At 53.9% G+C, this 13,150-nt stretch overlaps 1 protein-coding gene across 5 annotated transcripts in view; it reads right to left on the bottom strand.

The window, feature by feature from the left end:
* The window catches only part of ELAVL3 (ELAV like RNA binding protein 3), an 18,873-nt gene extending 5,723 nt beyond the window's left edge, over positions 1-13,150 (bottom strand). For 4 of the 5 annotated variants that reach the window (XR_009452967.1, XR_009452968.1, XM_059696748.1 and 1 more), the window contains exons 1-4: positions 12,749-13,150; positions 4,431-4,650; positions 4,107-4,210; positions 155-308 (exon numbers count right to left, since the gene is read on the bottom strand). Coding sequence is in view for 3 of the 5 variants with exons in the window: in XM_059696748.1 (XP_059552731.1) it covers positions 155-308; positions 4,107-4,210; positions 4,431-4,650; positions 12,749-12,757 (487 nt within the window). In the remaining 2 variants the exon portion in view is untranslated. The remainder of the gene's footprint in view (positions 1-154; positions 309-4,106; positions 4,211-4,430; positions 4,651-12,748) is intronic. The other variant, XM_059696749.1, reaches the window with a different exon arrangement.

The raw sequence follows: 13,150 nt of genomic DNA, 5'->3' as shown, positions 1-13,150 counted from the left end.
GAGCCAGGGTGTCACGAGGATCCGGCCTCCTCCCAGGCGAGCCCCTCCTGCTCCCCTGACTCCCGCCCTCTCATTCCCCATTTCTCTGTTTTGGTCTCGCCTTGGTGCCTCCACCCAGTGCCCTCACCAGGTGCACCCTCCGCGGCGGCCTGACCTGTGACCTGGTCCACCAGGATCCGGGAAGTGATGATTCGACCGTATTGGGAGAAGAGCTGCTCCATTTCCTTCTGGCTCATGGTCTTGGGGAGCCCGCTGACGTACAGGTTGGCATCCCGGATGGATGCAGAGCTGGGTCTGGCATAGGACACCTGGGGAGGGTCAGGCGACAGGTGTGAGGGGAAGACCCATTTCGGAGAAAGGGGGAGAGGCCCCGTCAGAACCACCACCGAGTTGCAGAAACGCCTCATCTGTTCACTCAACAAAGATCTCTTGAGGAGTCACCGTGGTTGTGGCCACTGGGGCTTGTGGGGGAGGCCTGGCCATGGGCCTGTCTGCTCAGTGATGGGGGGACTTGACACCTGAGGTCAAAGGAGCCACACGCCTGGGGTCCCATCTCCCTCAAGACCTCAGGGACTCTTGCATCCCAGCTCATGCCCTCACGCTGAACACCCCGTCAGCAACAATGCCTCCCACTCCCTTGTAAAGTGAGCCTGGGACACTGACCCTTGTTTTCCCGACTGCACTGGGCCCCTGAGTCACTCAGGACTTTAGCCACCACCTCAAACCTGACGACTCGCAAATGTCCGTTCCCAGCACAAATCTGGCCCCTCCTCTCTACACCTGTGACACCTGCCTCCAGGCTCCCGACTCCCCCCAACTGGCCTGACTCTGATGGCAGCTCAGGACCCAGCCTCAGCTGTCTGTGATGCCTCTCTGACCTTCACACCCACATCTGATCCACCGTCAGTCCTGCTGACTTTACTTCTCATGATCCAGAATCTGCATACTTCCTCCTGCTTTTTTTTTAAATCCTCACCCGAGGACATGCTTTTTAACAATTGATCTTAGAGTCTGGTTGATGTGGCTCAGTGGTTGAGCGCCGACCTAGGAACCAAGAGGTCATGGTTCGATTCCGGTCAGGGCTCATCCCCAGTAGGGGACGTGCGATCAATGATTCTCTCTCATCATTGATGTTTCTATCTCCCTCTCCCTCTCCCTTCTCTCTGAAATCAATAAACATAGATTTTTTTAAAAACTGATTTGAGAGAGAGGAAGAAACATCCATACGAGAGTGAAACATCGATTGGTTGCCTTTTGCATGCAGCCCACCCGGGGGTCAAGCCGCCACTTCTTGGTGTATGGGACGACACTCCAACTGAGCCACCATCTCCTCACTTTGGACCGGTATCCACCATTGCTAACCCCAACCAGGACGTAGTCTTCTGCCCTGGTCCCCGCTCCGAGCCTCACCTCTCACGGCCGATCCCCACACAGCACCGTGACCATCTGGGCCAGGTCACCTCACTCCTCAGCTCAGAACATCCATGGCTCCCTCGCTCTTCGGAGTTCAAGTCCGCCCCATGGTCCGCAAGGCCATCTACCGCCTCGCCGCCAGCCTCATCTCCACCTGCTTCCCCCGTGTGTTCCAGTCACACAGGCCTCATCCTGTTCCCCAAACACCAGGCATGGTCCTGCCTCGCGGCCTTTGCATGGGCTATTCCCTCTGCCTGGAACTCTTTTCCTTTGTCTTCTTCTCTAGGTCTCCGTTGAAATGTCCTACCCAGGTTACTTTCTCTCACAGCACTTCTCTTGGCATTAGACACGTTTTAGTACAACCTCCTTGCGAATCAGACACACGTGAGCAGGATCCTTAGATTCGTGTCACTAATGGGTCCGGCCCAACAATGAAACTCTCTGCAGCTGTTCAAAAAACGGGGGACGTGGATATTGATTTTCCTGAAACAGTGGTGAGTATTGTGAAGTGGAGGAAAGAAAAAGTCCATTTATAGGGCAGCGAGGATGGTGTGACCCCATCTCATTGTGTGCCTATCAATGCCCTGGGGACGTGGACCGGAGGGCCCACCCCCGGTGCTAACAGGGTGGCCCATAGCTGGCGGGGGCAGGGGGTGCTGTGACTCCTCTCCCTTGATTTCTGCCGATATCTCTATTTCTATTGCTTCTAAAATAACCTCAGGGAAGATAGGGGTCATTGTCAAGGGTCTGGTTTTTGTTTGGGGCTGTGAGTTGTGAGGGCTACTTCGTTAGAAACAGCTAATTTAAAAACTAACAAAATGAATAAATTGGGCTGAGGGTGGATCAGGGTGAGGGTGCTCATGGGGTGGGGTGGGGGCATTCTAATTAACTGTGCACACCTGGGGTTCTCCAGAAAAAACCACCACAACAAAAAACAAACACATCAGCCCTGGCCAGTGTGGCTCAGTTGGTTGGGTGTCATCCCGTGCACCTAATGGTTGCAAGGCTCGATCCCCAGTTGGGGGCGTGCAGGAGGCAGCCGATCAATGTTCCACTCTTGCATCACTGTTTCTCTCTCTCTCCCAAAAAAGGGAATCAAAAATCTTTAAAAAAAAAAAAAAAAGGAAACACATCCGCTGCTATTATTTCTGTAATGATAACTAAAAATCACGCCATGTATTTTACAATTTTTACTCCCCCCACCACAGGTCTGTGAACTCTGAGGGGTGAGGACGGGTTGAGGACTTGTTGATGGGTTGAAGTTGGGTTGACCAGAAGAGGGGTCTGAGCTCCTGGTTAGGTGTCATCTGAGGAACAGAGTAGGTCCTTCCATCATGTGAGCTAACCTGGGTCCCCCCCCCCCCCGCCACCACTAGGACGGTGCCTGGCACACAGTGGGGGGCTGGAATTATTTTGGGCAGAATCTGCTGGAACACATAGGCTGACCATACAACACAGCCATTCTGGCAGACAGACAGACAGAAACACACACACACACACACACACACACACACACACGGCCAGTGTGCTAGCCAGTGCACAGGCAGAGGGTAACACAAGGCCTCGGCCACCTTCATGGCAACGCTGAGGATCTTGGATAAGGATAGTAAGAGTTGCACACGCCTGTCATACCACCGCGCCAGCCTACAGCATCACACGTGTTCCACCCTGAGTGGGGCACCGGTAGCCATAACCACACTTCAGTGTGACATACAAACACTCCATCACAGCCAGACACACCCATGAGGCCCCACCAGGTCACAGCCGGAGTGGCAGTGTGTGACAAAGTGCCTGTCAAATAGGAAACGTCCCACAGACGCAGTAACACACCCGAAGTCTACAACAGCTGGGCCCATGTGACAGCCACTCACATCGCCACGGTGTCCAACAAACACCGTCTCACAGAGGGTCACACACACACACACAGGGTCTTACAGCTCATTATAGAGTCCACCCTCATGCTTGGGGGCTTCGGGGTCTCGTTGGCAGAGAGAGAGAGCCATTAGGTCACGACCTTGCCTCACCCCAGGGAGAGGAAGAGATTCCCACACCTCTGTTCCCATGGCGAACTGGGGGCCAGATGGGTGCCCCACCGGCCCGCCTTCCCCCAGGGTTCAGGAGCAGATTTGTGGGGTGGAGCCCAGACACTCCAGGCAACCTAGAGAGAGGAGTTTCCATGGCAACCCCCCCAGGGAACCTGGGCTCCCAGGGTCCCAGCTGCAGCTGCTGAGAGGGGAGGTCGTGGGGGGAGGGGCATTGCACAAAGGTGGGGGAGTGGCCCGCCCCTAATCCCGCCCTCCCAGACCCTAATTAGGCTCCAGATGGCAGATGGATCCCCACCCTTCCCCCATTTCCCTAACAAAGGCAGGGAGGGGGCTGCCCACTGGACCCCTGTCACTCTCTCCTAGTGCCAGTTGGAGGGCACCTCCGTGAACCCCCACAGAATGTGGGTGCTAATATTCTCCCCATTGACACGCGAGGAGACTGAGGTTCAGAGAGGCAAAGGCTTGGGCCCCGGGCTGGCTAACCAGAAAGCCTTGGGGGAGATTAAACCCTTGGGGGGGGGTGAGCGGGGAGGATGGATGGATGGCAGTGACGGGGTGGTCCTGTGGGCAGTGGAAAGGGGACATGGGGCAGTTGGGATGGGCACTAACGGGATAGGGGGACAGGCGGCAAGGGGACAGGGCACCCACCTTGATGGTCTTTGTCTGTAGTTTGAGGCCGTTGAGGGTGTTGATGGCTTTGTCTGCGTCGTTGGGGTCAGAGTAGTTCACAAACCCGTAGCCGAGGCTCTGCCCTGTGTGCAGGACCAGGTCGATGACCCACCGCCCTGCACCTGCCAGGATCCTCCCTGACCCAGGTGTGAGAGGCCGGCCACCCCCTCCTCGTCCCCACCTGGGGTCACACCTGGCTCCTAGCCACACCTCAGAAACCTCCAGAGCACCACTGGCCCCATCACACCTGTCCTCGAGGCTACCACCTCCCCCGTCCACCTCCCCACCTGCCAGCAGCCACACCTGTGATCTTGTCCCGAACCAACTTGCAGGACTCAATGTCACCAATGCTGCCGAAGAGGCTCTTGAACTCATCCTGCGTCATGTTCTGGGGCAGGTAGTTGACGATGAGGTTGGTTTTGCTGTCATCAGTGGCTCCGTTTGTACCAAGGAGTGGCCCATTGGGCAGGGCCGGGCCGGCCGGGCCCCCTGCCACCTGAGACTCCATGGCCCCGAGTATCTGCTGGAGACAACAGGCCACACCCACTCACGGCCCAGTCCCCAGGAGACCAGGGGAGTGAGGAGGGGCTCGGAGGCGATGGATCACTCACGTCTGACATGGGCTTGAACGTGGGGAGAGGGCGTCACATTATTCTAATAACCCCTTCCACTCCCTGAGCACCGAGCAAAGCACTTAACATATGGTTTTACTGTGAAAAAATTCCACATATAAATGCCATGTATGGCTCTTTGTATATATGTTTCCCTGTTTGTCTAAAGCCAACCTATGTTTGAACACTTTTTAAAAAAATCCTCACCGGAGGATATTTTTCCATTGATTTTTAGAGAGAGTGTAAGAGAGAGGGAAAGGCAGCTCGAAATATCAATGTGAGAGAAACACATCGATTGGTTGCCTCCTGCATGTGCCCGGACCAAGGCGTGGGCTGGGGAGGAGCCTGCAACCGAGATACATGGCCTTGACCGGAACCAAACCCCGGACCCTTCGGTCTGCAGGCCGAGGCTCTATCCACTGACCCAAACTGGCTAGGCCTGTAATGAACACCTTTGTCTTCAGAATAAGAAATATAGCATTTTTATTAGCTTTGCAGCCCTTTCTCACAAGTTCCTCCCTGCCCCTGTACTTTCCTTCTCCCACCAAAGGTAATTCCTATCCCAAATGTGTTGACATTTTGTGCATAAATTTCCTGCTAGGCATTTACACCCACAGTTTTTCCTCTTTTTTTTTTTTTAAAAAAATACATTTTATTAATTTTAAAGAGAGGACGGAAGAGGGAGAGAGGGAGAGAGAGGGAGGAGAGAGAACATGGACGGGAGAGACAAACATTAATCCACTGCCTCCTGCATCCTGCACCCTGACCAGCAGTGGGACCAGGGACCCTCCGATGCACTGAATGACACTGAGCCACACCAGCCAGAGCACCCCCAGTCTTTTCCACTAAGCTTTAAATATATATATACTGATTTCAGAGAGGAAGGGAGAGGGAGAAAGACAGAAACATGAATGATGAGAGAGAATCATTGATCGGCTGCCTCCTGCAGGTCCCCTACTGGAGATGGAGCCTGCAACCTGGGCATGTGCCCTGACTGGGAATCCGTGACCTCCTAGCTCATAGGTCAACGCTCAAACATTGAGCCATGCTAGCTGGGATAAGCTTTTTTTTTTTTTTAAAAAGTATAAACTTAACACCCGCAAACAATGACAGTTTTATTTATCTCCAATCTCTGTTATTTATTTTTCTTGTCTTAGTGCAGGGGTTACAATGTGATAATATCTTCTTTATTTCTGATTTTAAAGGAAATGTTTTAAACATTTTACAGCTAAATATGACCTTTGCTGTAGGGTTTTTTTTTGTTGTTTTTTTTTTTTTGTAAATGGCCTTTACCAGGTTAAGGATCTTTAATATTAAAAAATAAATGTTTAATTTTATTCCTAGTATCCGAACAATATATATTTTTAAATATAAAGGATGTTAAAAAAAATAAATTAAATAAATATAATGGATGTTAAATTTTACTGTTCTTTTCCTACATCTCTTTTTTTAAATTGAGATATAACTGACATATAAAATTATATTAGTTTCAGACATACAACATAATGACTTAATATTTGTATATATTGCAACATGATCACCGGAATAAGTCCAGTTAACATCCACCACCATCCATAGCTACAATTTTTTTTTTTGTGCTGAGAACTTTTAATACCTACTCTCTTAACAACTTTTTTTTTTTTTAATATATTTTATTGATTTTTTACAGAGAGGAAGGGAGAGAGACAGAGAGTCAGAAACATCGATGAGAGAGAAACATCGATCAGCTGCCTCCTGCACATCTCCCACTGGGGATATGCCCGCAACCCAGGTACATGCCCCTGACTGGAATAGAACCTGGGACCCTTCAGTCCGCAGGCCGACGCTCTATCCACTGAGCCAAACCGGCTTTGGCAACAACTTTAAAATATATTCTACATCTATTATATATCTAAGGACCACATCAAGAACTTTAAAGCCACATCTGGGCCCAGAAGGGAAGAGTGCTGGATTGACGGGTGCTGTCTGTGATGGGCACGGGAAGGTAAAGTGGCCAGCATTCCGTAGGTCTTCTCTTACCACGCGGTTGGTGAGTAGGTTGCCCTCCCCTGAAAACTCAAGTTGATTGGCAGGGTCTTGCTAGACGGATTCAGTCAGCAGGTACACATCCTCTCAGTCATCCCTGACCCAAAGTGCAGGACTGTAATTGTTCCCAAATAGCATTCCCTCTGTGCCAGGCAAAAAGCAAAGCCCTCTACAGGCAGGTTTTCTTTTCTTATTCACAACTGCCTTAAAAAGAGGAGGGTTTTATTCCCTCTGCTTAACATGTTATGGATTAAATGCTGTGCCCCCCCCCCCAATTCTATGTTGAAACCCTAACCCCCAAGGTGATATTTAGGGTGGGGCCTTAGAGGTAATTAGGTCATGAAGATGGAGCCCGCATGCCCGGGATTTGTGTGCTACACAAAGGGACAGGAGAGAGATGACTTCTCTCTACACCATGTGAGGACACAGCAAGACAGCTGTCTGCAAACCAGCAGGTGAGCTCTCACCAGGAACTGAATCCGCTGGCACCTTGAAATTGGACTACCCAGCCTCCAGAACTAGGAGAAATAAATGTTTGTGTTTAAGCCACACAGTTTATGCCATGTTTTTATAGCGATCTGAGCTAAGACAACCGATAAAGAAAGTGAGCATCGCCCTAGCCGGTTTGGCTCAGTGAATAGAGTGTTGGTCTACGGACTAAAGGGTCCTGGGTTCGATTCCGGTCAAGAGCATATGCCCAGGTTGCGGGCTCGATCCCCAGTAGGGGGCATGCAGGAGGCAGCCAATCAATGATCCCCTCTCATCATTGATGTTTCTATCTCTCTCTTCCTCTCTGAAACCAATAAAAATATATTAAAAAGAAAGAAAGAAAGTGAGCATCACTGATGTTTGGAAAATTACCAAAGACCATGCAGCCTATAAGTGATGGAGCAGGGAGGCGGGGTTTGCACATGAGCTTTTCTGATCCAGAGTCTGTGTTTCCAAACCCCACTGCCAACCTAGCGCTGGCTCTAACATGTCCCAGCTGCGTCCTCAGGTGTGCCACTACGGCTTCTGGGCCTCTTCTCTGCTTTGCCAAAAACCTCAAATGACTGTCCCAGCGGCTTGGGAAGGATCTAAGCTACATGTGGGTGTGTCTGGAAAGCATTCTGGGGCCAGTTAGCCATGTCTGCCACCCATGCCTCATGATCCTGCTATTAATAATCATCCCAACGCCGAAACCGGTTTGGCTCAGTGGATAGAGCGTCGGCCTGCGGACTGAAAGGTCCAGGTTCGATTCCGGTCAAGGGCATGTACCTGGGTTGCGGAGATGTGCAGGAGGTAAGCTGATCGATGTTTCTCTCTCATCAATGTTTCTGACTCTCTATCTCTCTCCCTTCCTCTCTGTAAAATATCAATAAAATATATTTAAAAAAAAATAATCATCCCGCTCCATTGAGCATCTACCATGTGTTAAGCACTGTGTGATGCACTTCAAGGCATCATTTCATTTATTTCTCTCAATCATTCTTTTTCCCTTTATTGATTTTGAGAGAGAGAGGAAGGCAGAGGGATAGAGACAGAGAAACATCGATCCCATAGACACAGACAATTAGGTGGTGAAAGCCTGGGACAGGGTGCGGGGATGGGCTGGAAGGGGTTAAGGGGGGGGGGGTCGTATGTAATACTTTCAACAATAAAGATTTAAAAAAAAAAAAAGAAACATCGATTGGCTGCCTCCTGCACACCCCCTACTGGGGATCCAGCCTGCAACCCCTGCCCCCGCATGTGCCCCGACCTGGAATCAAACCAGTGACCTCCTGGTTCATGGGTCAACGCCCAACTGCTGAGCCAGGCTCTCAACAAGTTTGAAAGACAGCAACACATTCTCCATTTTACAAGCAAGGAAGCTGAGCTCAGAGGTGTTGAGTGATATAAATGGGGGACTCCATTTCAAACTTCCTTGTGTCAGACTTCAGAGAGGAATGGAGAGCAAGAGAGAGACAGAAACATCAGATGAGAGAGAGTCATAGATCAGCTGCCTCCTGCACGTCCCACACTGGGGACTGAGCCGGCAACCCAGGCATGTGCCCTGGCCGGGAGTCAGACCCTAACCTCCTGGTTCATAGGTCGATGCTCAAACACTGGGCCACGCCAGCCGGCTCCAAAGCTGTTTTTAATGATTGTGGCCAATCCAGTGGGCGGCTCTGCCCCCTGGGAACTGTGTCCTCAGGGATCATCTTAGCTCTTCTTTGGGCCTCTCCTTCCTTCCCATTGATTCTTATTAAAAAAAGGGTGGCACAGAGGACCGAGCCCCCTGCATCTCCAGGGGGCTGAGATTGGCTGCCTGGGGCTGCTGGGAGGATTATTCTGAAGCCACATCTGGGCTGAACAGGAACACATACTGGGGTGATTAGCAATGTCTGCCATAGGCACCGGGAGTAAACAGTGACACACACTCCATGGACCTGCATCCCACTTCCTAACATTAACACTTTACGAATAACATGGCCATGTATCGAGTGCCTGTTATGTGCCAGACAAAATTCTTTGTGAGAATTTCCATGCAATTCTCCCAATGTTGAATGTTAGGGGACTCTTTCTTCATTTAACAGATGAGGAAACAGCATCAGTGAAGGGATAGGATTTGTCCAAGGTTGGACAGCAGGCAAATGATGGACCAAGAATTCAAATCCAGGGTTTGAACTCCAGAGCCCACTTTCCTAATGAAAAGGCCAATAATAGTAAAAATAATAACAGTAAAGTGAAGCTGAGCACCCACTCTATGCCACGCCCGGGCATCACTACATATAAATCCGCTGTGTAGGCTGCGTTTACTACTCATTCAATTCAACAAATATTTACTGGGTGCCACCATGTGCCAGCTGCTGGCCTCCCCTCCTCACTATGTGTCCTCTGACACTCACATTGCCTCTCTGGACCTCTGTCCTCCACTAAAGGAACGGAGGTCCCCGTGTCTGGAGATAGATTCTGAATTTCTGCCCTGGCTCAGTGAGACAGGGTTCTGCAATCAGTTGATAATGCCTATGGGAGCCGGATGAGCATTCAGCAGTACACGGCCCTGTTTCAGGACATTCCAGGTTCCAGCTTTGGAAGCCCTACTATGTGTCTGACACTAAACAACTGCAAAGTTTTCACTGACTTCCCACAACCACACAGAAAGCAGGAGACATTGTCTCTACTTCTCAGATGGAAAAACAAGGGACAGAAGGACCTGTGACTTGCCCAGGGTGACTGGGGGAGGTGGTGGTGATACCGTCACGATTTGACTCCTGATCAGATAACCCCAAAGCCTACTGGGTTATAGATTCCTCCCCCCCCCCCCCGCCCCAAATGCTGTACTCAACTTGGAGGGGATTAAGAGGTGATTGGGGCCCTGGCCTGTGTGGCTCAGTTGGTTGGAGTGTCATCCTGTACTCCAAAAGGAGGCGGGTTTGACTCCTGACCAGGGAACATACCCAGGTTGCAGGTTCGATCCCCAGTCAGGGTGCATGCAGGAAGCAATGTTTCTCTCTCACATTAATGTCTCTCTCTAAAATCAATTTTAAAAAGAGGTGATTGGGCCGAAACCAGTTTGGCTCAGTGGATAGAGTGTTGGCCTGCGGACTGAAAGGTCCCAGGTTCGATTCCGATCAAGGGCATGTACCTGGGTTTCGGGCACATCCCCAGTAGGAGGTGTGCAGGAGGCAGCTGATTGATGTTTCTCTCTCATTGATGTTTCTAACTCTCTATCTCTCTCCCTTCCTCTCTGTAAAGAATCAATAAAGTATTTTTTTTTTTTTTAAAAAAGAGGTGATTGGGTGATTTCTACTTCGGATCTTGAGCCTCAGCCTGTGAATCTCACCACCACCACATCTCCCTCCCGTCTGTGCCGAGCTTAGTGGGATCAGTGTCACCTGCGTTTCCTCCATGGCTGAGCCGGCTAAGCCGCTAATGGGGATCAGATTGGTGGAGGTCACACCCACCCTGCTCCAGTCTGCGGCAAATGACATGGGGATCACAGGGACCTCGGAGGGCTGTTCCAGGTCAGGAAGTGGGGTTTAAAGAGGGGAGGGGGGCCTAGGATGGGGAGGCAGGTGCCCACTGGGAGCAGTGGAACCTTCCTCTCTCCAGCTCTTCCTCTGGGGATCTCTTTCTCTTTTTCTCTCTCCTTTCCCACCCTCTGTTCACCTCTCCTCTCTCTCAATCTTTCTCCAACTCTTTTGCACCGTTGCACATATATCTGACATACATATTACGCAGTGAACACACCTGCGGTCAGTTGCTGTGTAGACTCTCCAGTGTCTGACCCCCTTGGCCCCAGCTGCACCCCGGGGCCCCAGTCACAGTGACAGATGCTTGGATACCGGTGACAATAGGGCATTGAGTGGCTATGCATGGTGAGGCTGAGCCACCACGTGGTGCTAACTGAGCCTCCCACTTCTGGGCCTTTCTCTCTCCATGCAGGGCCCTCACTGTCTCAATTTATCCCCTCACTTCCTGCCAGCCTGTCCCTATGGCGGGTCTCTGCCTGAGTGCCCTCTATTGGAGTAAGCGAGCCTCCAAGGCCCTCCAGTGACCTCTGACCACACCCTCTCCTCTTTGTGCATGTTTCCCTTTTTCAAAAGAGGGAACAGATCAGAGGAGAATGGATGGATGTAGGGGTTCTGAGGGTCCCCAGGAAGCCACATTCACTTTCCTGAACTTGGATGAGCAGTGTGAGGCCCAGAGAGGGGAAGGCGTTGGCTTGAGGTCACACAGCAGGAAAGTGTGGACTCTCCAGCCTTATTTTTCAGAGGCAGGTGGGCGGGCCCCAGGGCCCAGCGGGGAGTGCTGAGCATCCCCCTACCCACTGTGCTGGCCAGGACTGAAAGAGGCCCAGGCACATGCCCCCGCATATGCACAGCACACACAGAACCGAGACTGGAAGGGCGGAAGGAGGCCAGGGCGCTGGGACCAGACAAAGGACGCGCGGCAGCACCGGGAGCACAGTGGCTCCACGGGGGCGGGGGTGGAGTCGGGGTTGGGCGAGAACTGGCCAGCCCCGCCCCGGGAGACGCCTGGGATGCCTACAGGAAATCCGAGGGCTCGGGCGAGGCCGGGCCCCCGGGGCCCTGGGGGCGGGGCGTAGATGGGCGGGGCGGGGCGGGGCCAGGTCGGGTGTGGTCGGGCGTGGTCGCGCGCTGGGGAGCTGACCAGCTCCTTGGCTGCTGAAAACACCGGGAGCCGGGCGAGTGGAGCGGGCGGGCGGGCGGGCGCGCTCAAGGTCACCCCGCGGCCCAGAGCCTTGTCGGGGTGCGGCGCCCGGCCCTGGTCTAGGGGGCCTGCCTACGTCCCCTACCCCATTCCGCGGGATAGAGGACCCAACAGCCGGGAAGCCCTCCCCGCGGGCCCTCCTCTCCCCTCCCCCTCCCACAGCCTGAAGCGCCCGCGCGATGCTCTGGCCCGCGAAGAAACGCCGAGAAACAAAGAGACGCGGCGGCGGCGGTGGCGGGCCCGCGGGGCCTCCGGGCGCGCCCCCTCCTCTCCCCTCCCCGCTTGCCGCAAGGTCGACGGGCTCGAGGACGAGATGCCCGGATCCCGGGCGCGGCCGAGGCCTGGGGCGCGCGATCCGACGCCACCACCTCCCGGGGCTCTCGGGGCTGCCTTGACGCCGTGTCCTGGCCCAGCATCCGTGACTGGGGCCCTGCGTTTGCCTGGGCGGCCTGCGGGGTCCAGGCCTGGATGGAGGAGGAATCCGCCACCGCGGCGGCCCCTCCCCCATCCGGCATGCTGGAGGGGGCAATCCCGCCCCCAGGGCGTCGTAGGATGCCCCGAATCGCAGCCTGGCTCCCGGAGGCCTCTCGGTCAGATTCTATGCGCCCTCAGCACTCTGGGCGCGGCGCTGCCCACTCTCAGGCTCCGAGGACCGGTCCTACCCCCCCCCCCCCAACCGGGCCTAGCGAGGCCTGGTCCTACCCCCCCCCCCCCCCACCTCCATCTCCGCGGAGCCCGAGCCTAGCCCCTTCCCGACGAGGTTCTCTCTCGGCGACAGGGGATACCTACAGTGACCATTCTTGTGTGCCCGGCGGGCGCGGTCCGTACTGGGGGCGGCTCCGGGGTCGCGCACTCGTGGGGCGCTCGATGCTCACGCCCGGATCCTACCCGGGCGGCCTCAGGCGCGGCCGCTGCAGAGGTGTCGGTGAAGGCGGCGGCTCCCTCGAGGCCGGAGGCGGGCCCGAGCCCGGGGGCGCGCGCGCGGATAACCGAGCCCGGAGTGGTCTGCGGGCGGCAGAGGATGAAAAGAGGGAGCGGGCGCGGGATGAGGTCCCCTGCACGGCCCCGCGGGGCCCGGGGAGTTTGCGCTTTCCAACAGAGATCGCGGCGCTCTGCCTTTCGCCGCTGCCCCTCAGCCCGGCCGGTCGGGTTCTGGGTGCTCAGTCCTCTCCCTCGCCCGCCCTCCCTCCC

This window comes from Myotis daubentonii, chromosome 5 (genome assembly GCF_963259705.1).
Source record: "Myotis daubentonii chromosome 5, mMyoDau2.1, whole genome shotgun sequence".
Lineage (NCBI taxonomy): Eukaryota > Metazoa > Chordata > Mammalia > Chiroptera > Vespertilionidae > Myotis > Myotis daubentonii.
Note: the sequence above shows the minus strand (reverse complement) of the source record. Positions and strands in the feature narration are given on the sequence as shown.